Source organism: Chondrus crispus, genomic scaffold (assembly GCF_000350225.1).
Source record: "Chondrus crispus Stackhouse genomic scaffold, scaffold_163, whole genome shotgun sequence".
In the NCBI taxonomy this organism is placed as follows: Eukaryota; Rhodophyta; class Florideophyceae; order Gigartinales; family Gigartinaceae; genus Chondrus; species Chondrus crispus.
In genome coordinates this window covers 80,899-94,234 of record NW_005179031.1, presented here as the reverse complement: position 1 = coordinate 94,234, position 13,336 = coordinate 80,899, and the positions used below count along the sequence as shown (strand labels likewise).

Sequence of the window (13,336 nt, the reverse complement as noted above, 5' to 3'; positions counted from 1 at the left end):
ACTGCGGAAGGATTGTGACTGTTGCGATCTCCAGTGGTGGGTTTTGATTAGCGACTGAAAAACGTTTTGATTAAATAACGGAAAAATAGCAAACAGCGGATACCGAAGGCGCTCTCACAACTGCATCTGATTCTCTGTCTTTGTCATACGGTGCTGCACTTCCTCCGTAAAGAATACTGTAGAAGACACAACGCCTCCACCACACTTATTCTATTCTTGCATCGAGCGACTCCTGTACACCTATGCCAAAACCTGTCTTTCTGGCGACGTTGAAAACTTGTTCCCATCGTCTGAAACGACACGTGTGCTGTCAAGACCAGAACCACTGGTCCTACCCGACACCCGTGACGGCGTGGACTGGAGACCTCTTTGCGTAAAAAAAGCCTCTTCCGTTCACCCTCCTCATCCTCCACCTTCGCTTTTCTCCTCCCGCACCTCTACATCAACCAAGTTCGGAACCCCATTCCTCACCTTGAAGCGAAGAGGTATGTGGTGCACTTGCGCCCTGAATCCTAGTCGCGCATTGAGACCATTTTGAAAACGAGCATCTTCTATTTGCTTCCCTCCCGCGTGCGCGTCTCTTTTCACTCCGCGCTCTTCCCGTCATCCTGCATCACCTCATCCTCCCCATCCTCCCCATCCTCCCTCGCGTCCTCCTTCCGTACTTCAGTGATGACCAAGTTGGGAATCCCATTACTCACAGTATAGCGCACGCCGTCGGCGGACAGCTTCCCGTCGACCACGTGCCACTGCAGCAGCGCTCGATGCACGGCCTTGAGCACGTCCCCGTCATCCGGCGCGTCGTCCCCCGGCGCCACCGCCGGCAGCATGCCCACTAGCTCGGCGTCCGGGATTTGCTTCGCCGCCGCCAGGAACACCTCCCAGTTCACCCGCGGTAGCATCCGTCGGATAAACGCCGCAGAGTACTCCACGTCTACCTCGTCGCACGTCTCGATCTCCAGCTCCAGCGGGTACGCCAGCGTTCGCGGGCATTGCAGCATGTTGTGCGTTAGCAGACGCATGTTGAACCCGTTTTCTTGCGCCGGACAGAAATCAGCCTTCGGTAAACTAATTGAGGTGCAAGCAATGCTTTGTCTCTCGGCGCCGCCGGAAAATTTTTCTTCAACGGGAATAAAAAAATAATTTTTTGCAAATCACTCTCGTCCCCTATTCCTACAATACAGCATTGTAATTAGCTCTTTGAGCTTGTATCCTTCTGGCCAGGGATAACTTTGCATGTCTCCTAACTTTTCTTCTTCTTGAAGGAAGCCCGCGGCTTCATGCAGAAAGGCAAGAGGCTCGTGCAGAGAGGTGGCGTCGCCGAAATAAACAACAACAATGTACTCTGACAGTGTCGAAAGCAACCTTCCTCGTTCCTGATCCAATCTGCAAAATTTCCCAACGCACAATCATCGGTGGTATGATTCACATCCCATCCCCTCAATTTCGCCACTCTCTTCACTCTCATTAACATCGCAGCAGATACCCCTTCTGTGGCGCAGTACTTCCATCTCCGCAATCGTTGGCTCGACGACCTGCGGGGTCTCTCTTCGCGGCGATCACCATGCTGCGCTTCCTGCAGCGGACCCTGCTATACCAGCGCACCTCAGAGGCCATGCATGCATACCGCGTATTGAAGCGGGCGGAGCATCGCTCGGCACTCAAGCTCAAGCGCGCCGCTGTGCGCGCGCGCGTCTTGTCAGAGGTGCAGAAGGCACAGATTGAGAGAGTACGTTCGGCGCACACGGGCGCTTCATTTGGAGACTTGCGCCGCGGGGCCGTTTGCGCCACAGAAATCACTGACTTTTGCGACGTATGGCTTGCCACGATAGACGGTGCTCAGGATGCAAACGGCGAGAGCTAACGCTCGCGTGCAGAGCGCCAATGCAGTAGCAGATTCGTACAAGAAGCGCGGCGAGTTGGTGCGTCAGGCTGTAGCAGCACGTGGCTTGTCCATAGAGTCAGATTCTGCATCTAACTTGCCCGAGGGGGTGGCATTGCGGGAGGGGTCCTCTGCGGAAAGGGCGGGTGAGTTGAAAGAGCGCATCCTCACGAAAGCAGAGTCAATGCTACCCGCGAGGGAAGAATCGGGGCCCGGTCGACGGCTTGCTGCGAATATCCTGCGAGAGTCTGTGCAGGACGTCTCGCTGAACGACGCCGAAGGAGAAAGGGAAATGAGCGCACGGCTCATCGCCGGGGTGGCAAAGCAGGCTGGTGTGGATTGGGAGGAAATGGAACGCCTCATTGAAGTTGCTGAACAAGATGACGAGAGGCGCAGCGCTCTGCGATCGGTGGTGAGGGAAGCAATGGGTGAGAAAGAGCATAGACAATCGGGTTCGTAACTTTTTTTTTTCGCTGCGAGAAAACAGGTTTGTCTCCATACATCACCTCACCCACACAAATGTAGTATACGGTTTCATTGAAAACGATGCCCTTCGTGATTGCGGGGGTGAGCAGAAATTTTCCACCTTTCGCCGCTGGCACTGGAACAACAGGCACATTCTGTGATACATATTTACGGCTTCCGGACATCCGCTACGTGCAAGACGTGCCAGAGGCGCCTTGGGTTGCATGCATGATCATTCTCATTACATTCGAAGCTTGAGAGACAATTGCCGAACTTTGCACAACGACAGAGTGCGTATTTGTTGGCTTTATAAGAATGCACGCAAACGAACGAACAGCTCTGTTTCAGAACATAACGATTATAAAGAGCTACCCGACAACGTTTTTCTGAATCCACAAAGACGTCAACCGCTGTATACACGTCAAAGAATATACTCAAAACTTGATGGTGCTCCTTTCTACCGTATAGCAGACGCGCCTCCCAAGAGCTGGATGAAAACCATGCGATGTGGCCGCTTGAGTACCGAGGCTCGGCTAACGTGAAGTGACCAAAATGTTGACAGGAAAGTCGTCTGCGCTTCTCGGTAGGCAGCATGCGGATGGATCTCCACGTGGTTGGCGGCTCCAGGCACTTACGTTGAAGGCCAGAAGATTCGCTTCTGCAGCGTTCTCATATCACCAATATCAGATGGTAGAACAGCTTGTTACGGTACTGTGTAGTTCTACCTTCAACGTGCAGTACCATATATGAACCCACCAGCACAAGCATACACTCACGAGCATGCAAGAGCTGAATGAACTGCTTCTCGGCATCCTGTCATCTTCAAGTCACTACACCCGCCCTCTTTGCCGCTTGCCGCCCTTCCCCTTCCAATCTTTTCCTTTTTTCCCCTTCCCCTGGTCATTTGTTAACGGAATCCTGGCCCTGAAGCCGGGCATCTTTGCGCCAGCCCCTCTCCCAATCCGCCCACCTCTATCCGGCACGCTCCCCATGACAACATTTTTAACCCCGCTCTCATCCATGCTCGCCACCGCGCGTTCCGGTCTCAGCGCCCACTCCCTCGCAGCCAAAACTTCAAAGTGAGACACCTCCCCCTGCTCCCCCGCCAGCTGCCGCACCCCCTCCATGATTGTGTCAAACTTGGTATTGTCCGCACGTTCACTCTGCGAGAACGCGCCGACAGTTACTTCGAAGCGATGCAGCATGAGCCGCTTCCGCAAATCATGTTCCTTCACCAACTCTCTCCGCAAGCTCTCACAAGCGCCGGCCTCCATCGCGACCTCTTCTTCATCCAACAGTCGGCGCCCAAACAGCGTATCGACGCCAGCAGACTCTGCAACCTGCTTCTCCACTGCTAAACTCAGCGACTGCATCAATGCCGCAAGCTGCTCGGCATCCTCCGGCGCCGCACGATGCGGGTGCGGAATGGCGGCCTGCAGGCGGGAGACAGCGGCGGCGAGGATGACGTCGCGATTATCTGCCGGGAGCTTGGCCTGTACGTCGCGCGAGGCGAGGATGCGGTGTGCGCAAAGGGCAGAGGACAAGAATGAGAGGACAGGAAGGGGGGAAGCTGGGTCCCCCAAGTAGCCCAGGCGTCGTAGAAGGGGCTCGAGGTGGGACTCAAGGTCAGGGGGTGTCGGTGGGAAGGAAGGGTCGAGTTCCTCCGCAATAGTGCAAGCTATCGACGGGTAGAGCGTTGGGGTGGTAGGGGCAGGGTCGGACGGGGTGAGGAGACCAAGGGCTTCAAGGGATTCCTTGAGACGTCTTTCGGACGCCATTGGGGTACACTTGCGAGGTGTTTGCTCGGTTGTGGACGATCGTAACGAGCGTGCTCAGCGAATGGTGCGACTGCCGCGATGCCAAGACGAGGTGAGCTTTATCATGTCACATACGACCGTCCGAGATAGCTCTAACTTCTGTTGCTTCGCTGGTTCCCTCAAGCCATGGCAAGCAAAAGACATGGATCAAAAGGTCAAATTCAATAGCTGTTGCCCGTGTACACGATGCTCTAGAAGCGTAGAAACGTCTAGAAGTCACTTCGTGAGAATGGATCCCAGATCTGAGTAATGTAGTGTAAGCTATTGGCTGTAATGCGTTGAACTTGATCGAAACCTATGGCTCCAGCGTTCCTGCTCCATCACTCTGTACCACCTCCATTGCGCCAATTGCAGCTGAAGCGAACACTCCTGCATTCGCAATCCCTCTACCTCACCAAGAACTAATCCATCGTGAATAAAGCGATCTTGTTTATCTTACTGCCCGCTTCATTCTTGAACGAACCGCCGTATCTGGATCCCAAGATGCCAACACCCGACGATAAGCCGAAGGCCGACCCGCCTTCCGGCCCTGCCCCGCCAGGGAAGAAAGGGAAAGCCGAAGAAGATCCGGATGCCGAACTGTCCGAGGAGGACCGCGCCTTGAAGGAGCGTCTCCAGCTAATGGTTTTACGCACCATGGACCACGATGAAGGCGTCCAGAAGCTCGCTTTAGAGACGATCCGCTCTGAGATCCGCTCCGCGACTTCCTCTATGACCTCTGTCCCGAAGCCGCTCAAGTTCCTACGCCCGCATTTCGGTCCCCTTAGAAAATACTACTCAAACGATCTCAAGGATGGTCCAAACAAGGTTTTCTTGGCCGACATTCTATCCGTGCTGGCGATGACCATGGGCGATGAGGACAACTGCGAGAGTCTCCGATTCAAGCTTCGCGGCTCGAAGGACCCCCCGCATTTGTGGGGGCACGAATATGTGCGTCATCTTGCTGGCGAGATTGCCACCGAGTTCCGTACACTCACGGACATTCTAGATGAAATGCAGGTCGATGGAGAACCGGCCCCGTCGACAGAGACGGATGGTGACGCAGACAAGTTTATCCTTGCGCCCGCGACAATCGACGAAATCCATGCACTTGTCAGTGAAATCGTCCCGTTTCTCATTTCTTCCAATGCCGAACCGGAGGCTGTCGACCTACTGATGGAAGTCGAATCCCTCAACAAGCTTGTCGTCCACACTGATGAACACAACTATTCACGAGTGTGTTTGTACCTCAAGTCTTGCTCGGACTACGTAACTGATCAGGACGAAGCCGGAGAAGTTTTAAAAGTTGCTTCTGAGATCTACGAGAAGGTTGGCAAGCGGCCGGAGGCAATGGAGGTGGCCATTCGGCGCGGCGACCTAGACGTCATCAAAAGAATCTATACCGGTGCCTCGAAGGACTCTGATTACCATGTCAGACTGCAGCTGGCTTTTGATTTAGGGCGTGCTGGTATTTTGTTGGATGAGGACGTCGAGGACGATGACGATCTTCGAACAGCCATGAGTAACATCAAGCTCTCTGAGCAATTTTTGCATCTTGCGAAGGATTTGGATGTCTTGGAACCCAAAGTACCTGAAGACATCTACAAAACGCATCTACTAGACTCACGTTTACCCTCAGTTGCAGCAAACGAGTCAGCCAGAACAAACTTGGCGAGCACTTTCGTTAACGCTTTCGTCAACATGGGCTTTGGCAAGGATAAGCTGATGATGGATTCCAGTATTCGATGGATATACAAAAACAAGGAACACGGTATAATGTCAGCGACCGCATCCTTAGGTATGATTATGCTATGGGATGTCGACGGTGGTCTCGCAGACGTTGATAAGTACATGCATGCGAAACAAGATTACGTGCGTGCCGGCTCGTTGCTATCGATTGGTATTCTCTCTGCAAATGTTCGCCATGAAATGGATCCAGCGTTGGGGCTGTTGTCGGACGACGTGACCTCGGCGATTCCCTCAATTCGTCACGGTGCTATTGCCGGATTGGCTATGGCATATGCTGGCACGAACAAACAGAAGGTCAAGGAGGTTGTTTTACCGGTGCTCATGGATCCGAAGATGCCCGAAGACACTGCTTCAATCGCCGCATTGGCTCTGGGCCTTGTGTATATAGGTTCCGGTGACGAAGATCTGTCAATGGAGCTGTTGCAAGTGCTTTCCGATAGAAAGGAATCCTATGATACGTCGAAGGAACCTCTGCTGCCGATCTTTTTACCGCTGGCACTCGGTTTCTTGTATTTGGGCCGTCAAGAAGCTGCCGAGATCGTCGTCGAATTGATTAAGGCCATGGTGGGTGAAGAATCTCTCATCGGGCGAGTTACTTCAGTTACGCTTCAAGCATGTGCTTACTGCAGCTCCGGGAATGTCGAAAAAGTCCAAAAGTTCCTTGGGATCTGCGGCGAGCACCCTGCCAATGACATCAACAATGATGATGAAGTGGACGCCAATGGTCAAGGGCAAGGTAACGGCAACCCCGATGTCAGCACGGGTGCGAATGGGTCGCGATCTGATGCCAGTAATCAAGCTGGAAGCGAAGCCGAAGCCGCTGGAGACTCTGTTGGTGTTTCGAACGATGACGACGGGTCAGATACATCACGGACAATGAGCAGCGAAGAGACTTTGAGAATTGCCACGGCTGAACAAGCTGTGGCGGTATTAGGATTAGCTATGGTGTCGATGGGCGAAGAGCTCGGGGCAGAAATGCTTATCCGCACATTTGATCACCTTCTGCAATATGGTGATCCGGTCATTCGAAGAGTGGTACCTCTTGCAATCGGTCTATTAAGTGTGAGCAATCCAAAAATAACGTTGATGGATCTACTGTCCAAGTTCACGCATGATTCGGACATGGACGTCGCGCAGTCAGCTATTTTTGCATTAGGACTGATTGGCGCCGGAACTAATAACTCAAGGATTGCTGGAATACTGCGACAGCTTTCCGTATATTACTCGAAGGAACCCTCATCCCTTTTCTTGGTTCGAATCGCTCAAGGGGTGCTTCACGCTGGAAAGGGTCTTGTAACTATGAGCCCATTCTACGGTGACGGAAGGTTCCTCGAAAGCAAGACAGCTCTAGGAGGTATATTAACTGTGCTGTTTTCGTGTCTGGACATGAAAGGTACTGTTTTTGGGAAGAATCACTTCCTTCTCTACTTCTTGGCCTTGGCAACAAAGCCGAGGATGGTTTTCACAGTGGACGAAAAGATGGAATTCAAAGAGACGAATGTACGCGTTGGTCAAGCTGTGGATACCGTGGGTCAAGCGGGACGGCCAAAGTCTATCACAGGGTTCCAAACGCATACAACTCCGGTTTTGCTTGCAGCTGGGGAGAGAGGCGAGATGGCAACAGAGCAATTCCTAACTAGTGCGGCATCTTTGGAGGGTGTTGTAGTTTTGCGGAAAAATCCTGAATGGGTTGACGAATCTGGCCTAGCCGAGGCTGCCGCAGCCATGACTAAACCTGTAGACACACCAATGGACATTGGCTCATCGTCTGGAGCGGGCGCATCAGGGCCAGCAAGTACAGATCCGGCACCGGCCAATGCAAAAGCAAGTTGACTCTGCTAATAAATACGTTTTGATGGCACATTCATGTAAACTAGTCGCCCGGGACAATGGAAGAGATCTAAAGGCCTGCCCATGACACAAAGGCGCGTGCGTCCCGCCTTGCCTGGATTCATCCACGAAGTACTACTTAGGAGTCAAGAATTTCAAAGAGCTGACTCCTGACAATAGTGTCTATGGTAATGCGGAGCTGGGTAACCTGTTCCCGCAATTCGTCGTCTATGGGCGCACATGCCCCTTGCTGCGGTTGCCGCTTTGCATCCTTAAGCAAATATTCTCGGATGGAATCCTACAATTTGGACGAGCACAAGCAATGATTAGATTGTTAACAAGGCGACTTAACCACAGATCATGCGCTACTGTATAGCAGGACGGAGGCACTCACGTATTCGTTTCCAACTGTCTCAATTCTCGACTGGAGTGCCTGGCACTTGCGACATCTCCAGCATGGACGCATGGGGGCATTCGGAGGAACGTTTTCCGATGCGGTCATCCCAACGATGAGAGGCGCGACTTAAGTGACCACGGGGTTTTGTTTCGAGGGCTCGTCCTGGGGACAGGCATACACGAACCAGTACGAAGTTGAGTCTTGCCGTTTCGTGTCCCTTCTTGCCCTTCGACACCAAACCAAGAAAGTAGGCTGGTCATGTATGTTCGTGTCTACGCAGAGGTGCTTTCGTGAAGCTTGCGGAATGGTCGGATGCAAGAAGGTGCCGGATGTGGTTTTGATGACCAATCGGTGGGCCGGATTAATGGACCAGGTTACGCTTTTAGCCAATGGACGTCCGGAATTCATGATGCTTCAGATTTTGCACCTGCGATATCGGGTGTATATTGCTGGAGACCCAGTGTACGTACAGAAGTATGGAGTATGGTACAGACGAACCCTGATGCCAAGGATTCTCAAGATTTTCTTGGGTATGGACGAAGCGTAGTGGAGCACATTCATCACATGTCTTACCATGCATCATTCTGCTGGACGAGGGCCTGCCTCCATTGCTCTGTCGCTCTCAATACCGCTCCGATCCCAACGAGCAGTTGCTGAGGTCAGCCATTTGCACTGCTGCCGCAAAAGATGCGCCAGCAAGTCATGCCATTGTTCCGCGACCGGTTACAGTACCGTCCTCACTGGTTCATTTCTGGAAAAGGGTCAATTCTAGACAATATATTTTTGAGTACCCCGCCCTCGAACCTCTTTATCTGACACACACACACACACACACCCCTCCTTCAATGCCTACCGCCCCTCTCCCCACTCCGTCATGCTTCCGTAGACAGTGCTCCTGATCGGTGGTGCGAACATGCCGAGCTCCATGCGCGCTCAAATTGATCGCACATAACAAAAAGCTTGCAAAATGAAAAGAAGAGCGTATCAGACGGGAAAAGCATTACAGCTCCTGCGGCGCGGCATATCTCCAAGGGAAGTGTCCACCCGAAGTGGTGTCAGTCGCACGACAGTTGTTGTCGGTGAAATGGGGGAGGCGGTTCTGGGGAGCGTGCCGTTCGTGGTGAGGGTTGGCCGAGTGTCGTCCCCCCTTCCCCGCAGCGCCCGTCACCCTCTCTCTTTTATTTCTACGAAATTCCTTCCAGAAGCGTCCACGCGTCCGGCCCGGATTCCGCCGGGCCGTCCGCGTGCGCTTCTCTAAAATTCAAATAAAATCTCCCTCTACCGTAAAATGCAAATATTTCCCTAAAAATATCTCACATGACCCCCTCGTCAGGGCAGACCACGGGGCTGCCGCTGCACGTAAATATACTGGCCCCGCTTCCTCGCGTTACCGCTCTGGCCCCCCCGGCCACCGTCTCTCCACCTTCCACCGAACCTAGCTCCCTTCTATTTCATCCGCTCCACCGCCATCTTGCGCCGACTACGCTCGCATCGTTTCTTTCTCGCGCCGCCCCCGGCACTTCAGCCTCAACTTCGGGCGGTGTGGTCTCTGCGTCGCCCGAACTTGTGGTTTTTACGTCTAGCGTCACCGTTGCCTCGGGTCGCGTCGTCTCCGCGTCTCCCGGGCCTCCGGCCGTTAATCGTCCGACGCCGTCTGAGTCTCAGGCCGCGTGGTCTCCGCGTCGCCTGAGCCTCCGTTTCTCGTTGTTCCCGTTTCGGGACTTCGTTGAAACGCGCCGCGTTTTGAGCCACGCACGAGAGGTCTGTGGTCCTTCGGGCGGTACTCTCTGTGCGACATGCCTCGGACCAAGCAGACGGCGAGGGCTTCCACTGGCGAGAAAGTCCAACATCTTGCGCTGGGTAGCAAGGCGGCCTGCGTTCGTCTCGCGTCGCCTTTGCCTCGGGCCGCGTGGTTTCCGCGTCGTCTGAACATTCGGCCGCGTTCGTTACGTCGCGGAGAAATTAGCAACCACTGTTTTACGATAACCGGCGAACTGTAACCCTGAGTGGATTACGTCATTTCTCGTGGACCAAGACGACTTACCATCCTCAACGGCTACTCCCAGGCCTGACTTTCAGTGAAATCTTTCCAGAACCAGATCGAGAAACAAGTTGGGCATGCTTTCATCGCCCTTTGGCTCGACAAACTCGTCATTTACGTGACGGTCGCATCAACTGATCAATCCTACGACCTGTGGCTCTCATGCAAGGCTGCATGCGGTCAGAGATTCACCAACTCACGCATGAATTATGCACTAATCCGTTTGAACCATACGCTGCCGTAGTTCCAGTGTCTCTCAGCCGCCTATACACCGACGCACCCTGCATGTAGACCTCTTCTGTAGTCGTTCCGACCATTCCGCCGCCTTCACAGCTCACAATGCCAGCCCTTGCGTCACAGTAACTCCTATAGCATCGACGTTCCTTGATCGAACGGCCTCCTCTTTCCTCATTCCGCTAGAATGCACAATGCCCCCTCTCCATCGGACAACCTTGACTCCCGTTGATGTCTCATTTCGACTCTTTCCCTAACCCTCAACAACTCTTCTCACGGACTTTAAAACGCACAGAGAGTCCAATCCCAGCGAAGTTTCTCAACCACATCGTCTCTGTCCTCCTACTCCTCGTAGTCATCCCCGCACCAGTCCATGGGGCAATTCCCCCATGCATCACATTTACATAAGATGTGCGGGTTTCTGAATAAAGGGGATTAAACGCCTTGCGTGGATATCCCGTCGACTGTAGTGCAAACCCGGCGACACGAGTGTGTACCGCGAGTGTTTTGCCCGTACTACCCTGCAGGGGCCGTAGTACTTCAATTCTCCTAAAGGCCACTTCCGTAGCCCTCCTAAGGCTGTTCCTCGGGCAGCCAGAACCTGGTCGCCTACGTCAAATTGGCGTTGTGAGATAACTGCCATCTTCTTGCTCGTCCTGTCCAGTTGCTTAGCAGTCCTCGTCGCTCGGAGCGCGAGGGTCGCTAACAGTTCCAAGTTGCGCCCCTCAACGCCCCCCCATCGGATTTGGTTCGACTCGGCTTGGGGTTGCGAGGGCGGCTTAACTCCATACATCAACTCGAACGGGGAAAACCCGTCGGACAGTCGGCGCCGACGGTACCCGTAGAGAATCTGTTTCAACGCCGATTCCCATTTAGAGGTAGCGGCGCCCTGATCTAATAGCGTCTTCCGAATTGAACGCTTGATGGTCCCAACCATACGCTCCGCTTTTCCGTTGGACATGGGAGCATAGGCGAGGACCGGTTTCCATGAAATTCCCTGTTGTGCCATGAAGTTCTTCAACGCTGTCGCTGAAACATGTTGTGTTATCTGAGACTATAGTCCGAGGTGGACCAAACGAATGGATGATCTCCTCCTTCACGAACTTGACAACTTCCGCAGACGTAGCGGTCTCGGTTGCCCAAGCCAGGGGCCAACCAGTCAGATGTTCGACCGCTATCAGGATGTAACGTTTTCCGTTCTTCGTCTTGGGAAGGGGTCCCGCAAAGTCTATCGAGAATGTCTCAAAGAGCTGAGAGACTGGTATCACCGCCGTGCTCTTGTACGTCGGGATGGGCGCAGCCTTTTGGCAGCCTTCACATCCACGAACGTGAACTCCCGGCCACCAGTACCTGTCACGGACGAACTGCTTCGTAGCTGTAGCGTCCCAGTGGCCAATGTCGTCATGCAGCGACCGCAATAGCTGCAGTCAAGTCCCCCGATTGGGGATTGTTCTGATCCAATTCTTCGTCCTGCGAAACAGCCTTCCGTTCCAGGCGAAGAACCGCCAGGAGTTCTTCTTGATTCTGCGCCTCTGCGCAGCATCTTGCTCGACCATCTCTTCTCCTTCGAGATAACGGTACGTGTCCCGCACATGAGGTTCCATGTCTTCCAGTATATCTCCTTTCGCAAAAGCGGCAGCACATATCAGGTCCCCCTCATCATCCTCGCGCCTGCCATCGTCTTTTCGTAGACGCGAGAGAAAGTCAGCGGCACAATTCTTTGAGCCGGGGCGGTACAATATCTCGAATTCGTACTCCGCCAGGAAATCCAACCAACGGGCGAGTCTACCGTGTATGTCCTTCTCTTTGAACGCATACTGAAGCGCTTGGTGATCCGTAATCAACTTGTACTTTTGCGTTGAGAGCAAATACACCCGAAATTTCTTTAGCGCGAAGATCACCGCTAACGCTTCTCTCTCACAGGTGGGGTACTTCGTCTCAGTCTCCGTCATCGTCTTGCTGGCGTATTGTATCGGGTGAAACTTCTTGTCTTCCTTCTTCTGAGCCAGAACTGCTGCCACTGCCATGTTGGATGCATCTGTCTCGACCACGAAGGGTTCGTCAAACTTCGGGAGCGCCAAAAGCGGAGGAGACGTCACCCTCTTCTTCAACTCCTGGAAGGCGGTCCGCATCCCTTCCGTAAATTCAAATTCGACTTTGGTAGAAGTAGCAGCATGCAACGATGCAGAGACTTCTGCGAACTTAGGGATAAATCGGCGGTAATACCCCGCTAGTCCAAGGAAGCTTCGTAACTCCGTCTTGGTGCGCGGCTCGGGGGTGTCCCAAATGATCGATGTCTTCTCTGGATCCACCTCGATCCCTTTCTTTCCGATGACGTGCCCCAATAGCCTGGTCTGTGATTGCGCGAAGGAACACTTCGCGAGCTTCAACTTCAATCCACTGCGAGCAATCAGCTCGAACACTTCAATCAAGTGGTCAACATGGACGTCCAAGAACTTCGAAAAGATGACCACGTCATCAAGGTATACTCGGACGAATGGCAGGTCTCTGAATACGCCATCCATCATCCTTTGAAATGTTGAAGGAGCGTTCATGAGCCCGAATGGCATCACTTCAAATTGAAACGTCCCATACCGACAGACAAACGTCGTCTGTTCTTTGCACCATGAAGCCATCCGCACTTGCCAATAACCCGAGAACAAGTCCAGGGTAGTGAATACTTGGCTTCCTTCAAGGTCGTCGAATATCTCTTCCATTTTAGGCAACGGCCACTTGTCGGCCTTCATCACGCGGTTAAGCGCGCGGTAGTCAACACAGAAGCGAGGTTTCCCGTCTTTCTTCGTTGCGATGACGACCGGAAACGACCAAGGAGCTACAGAGGGGGTAATGATCCCTGCCTTCTGCATCTTCTCGATCTCCTCACGCACTACCGCGTTGTGTCTCGGAGGGAGCCTCCGAACGGCATGCGAAATGGGCCTGTC

At 53.3% G+C, this 13,336-nt stretch overlaps 6 protein-coding genes; 1 reads left to right on the top strand and 5 right to left on the bottom strand.

Moving 5' to 3' along the window:
* Positions 1-51: 51 nt before the first annotated feature.
* Positions 52-2,381, bottom strand: CHC_T00002950001 (hypothetical protein). XM_005714013.1 is given in 2 exon segments: positions 52-2,069; positions 2,070-2,381. The coding sequence occupies 1 exon segment, from the start codon at positions 2,379-2,381 to the stop codon at positions 2,070-2,072; it is 312 nt and encodes a 103-aa protein (XP_005714070.1). The 3' UTR covers positions 52-2,069.
* A 3-nt stretch (positions 2,382-2,384) lies between these two features.
* Positions 2,385-2,573, bottom strand: CHC_T00002949001 (hypothetical protein). The gene has a single exon (XM_005714012.1). It carries the CDS (start codon positions 2,571-2,573, stop codon positions 2,385-2,387), a length of 189 nt encoding a protein of 62 aa, XP_005714069.1.
* Positions 2,574-2,607: 34 nt separating this feature from the next.
* Positions 2,608-4,125, bottom strand: CHC_T00002948001 (hypothetical protein). XM_005714011.1 is given in 2 exon segments: positions 2,608-3,177; positions 3,178-4,125. 1 exon segment carries the CDS (start codon positions 4,123-4,125, stop codon positions 3,178-3,180), a length of 948 nt encoding a protein of 315 aa, XP_005714068.1. The 3' UTR covers positions 2,608-3,177.
* A 522-nt stretch (positions 4,126-4,647) lies between these two features.
* Positions 4,648-7,725, top strand: CHC_T00002947001 (hypothetical protein). The gene has a single exon (XM_005714010.1). The coding sequence runs from the start codon at positions 4,648-4,650 to the stop codon at positions 7,723-7,725; it is 3,078 nt and encodes a 1,025-aa protein (XP_005714067.1).
* Positions 7,726-7,728: 3 nt separating this feature from the next.
* On the bottom strand, positions 7,729-8,224 carry CHC_T00002946001 (hypothetical protein). XM_005714009.1 is given in 3 exon segments: positions 7,729-7,861; positions 7,862-8,020; positions 8,117-8,224. 2 exon segments carry the CDS (start codon positions 8,222-8,224, stop codon positions 7,862-7,864), a joined length of 267 nt encoding a protein of 88 aa, XP_005714066.1. The 3' UTR covers positions 7,729-7,861.
* Positions 8,225-8,245: 21 nt separating this feature from the next.
* Positions 8,246-8,527, bottom strand: CHC_T00002945001 (hypothetical protein). The gene has a single exon (XM_005714008.1). It carries the CDS (start codon positions 8,525-8,527, stop codon positions 8,246-8,248), a length of 282 nt encoding a protein of 93 aa, XP_005714065.1.
* Between the last annotated feature and the right edge of the window lie 4,809 nt (positions 8,528-13,336).

Excerpts from the sequence above, each read along its gene's own strand:
- CHC_T00002950001 (XM_005714013.1), bottom strand. The coding sequence starts at position 2,381 with ATGGAGACAAACCTGTTTTCTCGCAGCGAAAAAAAAAAGTTACGAACC.
- CHC_T00002949001 (XM_005714012.1), bottom strand. The coding sequence starts at position 2,573 with ATGCAACCCAAGGCGCCTCTGGCACGTCTTGCACGTAGCGGATGTCCG.
- CHC_T00002948001 (XM_005714011.1), bottom strand. The coding sequence starts at position 4,125 with ATGGCGTCCGAAAGACGTCTCAAGGAATCCCTTGAAGCCCTTGGTCTC.
- CHC_T00002947001 (XM_005714010.1), top strand. The coding sequence starts at position 4,648 with ATGCCAACACCCGACGATAAGCCGAAGGCCGACCCGCCTTCCGGCCCT.
- CHC_T00002946001 (XM_005714009.1), bottom strand. The coding sequence starts at position 8,224 with ATGACCGCATCGGAAAACGTTCCTCCGAATGCCCCCATGCGTCCATGC. Across the intron at positions 8,021-8,116 it reads AGACAGTTGGAAACGAATAC|GATTCCATCCGAGAATATTT; the intron begins GTGAGTGCCTCC and ends TCCAAATTGTAG.
- CHC_T00002945001 (XM_005714008.1), bottom strand. The coding sequence starts at position 8,527 with ATGAATTCCGGACGTCCATTGGCTAAAAGCGTAACCTGGTCCATTAAT.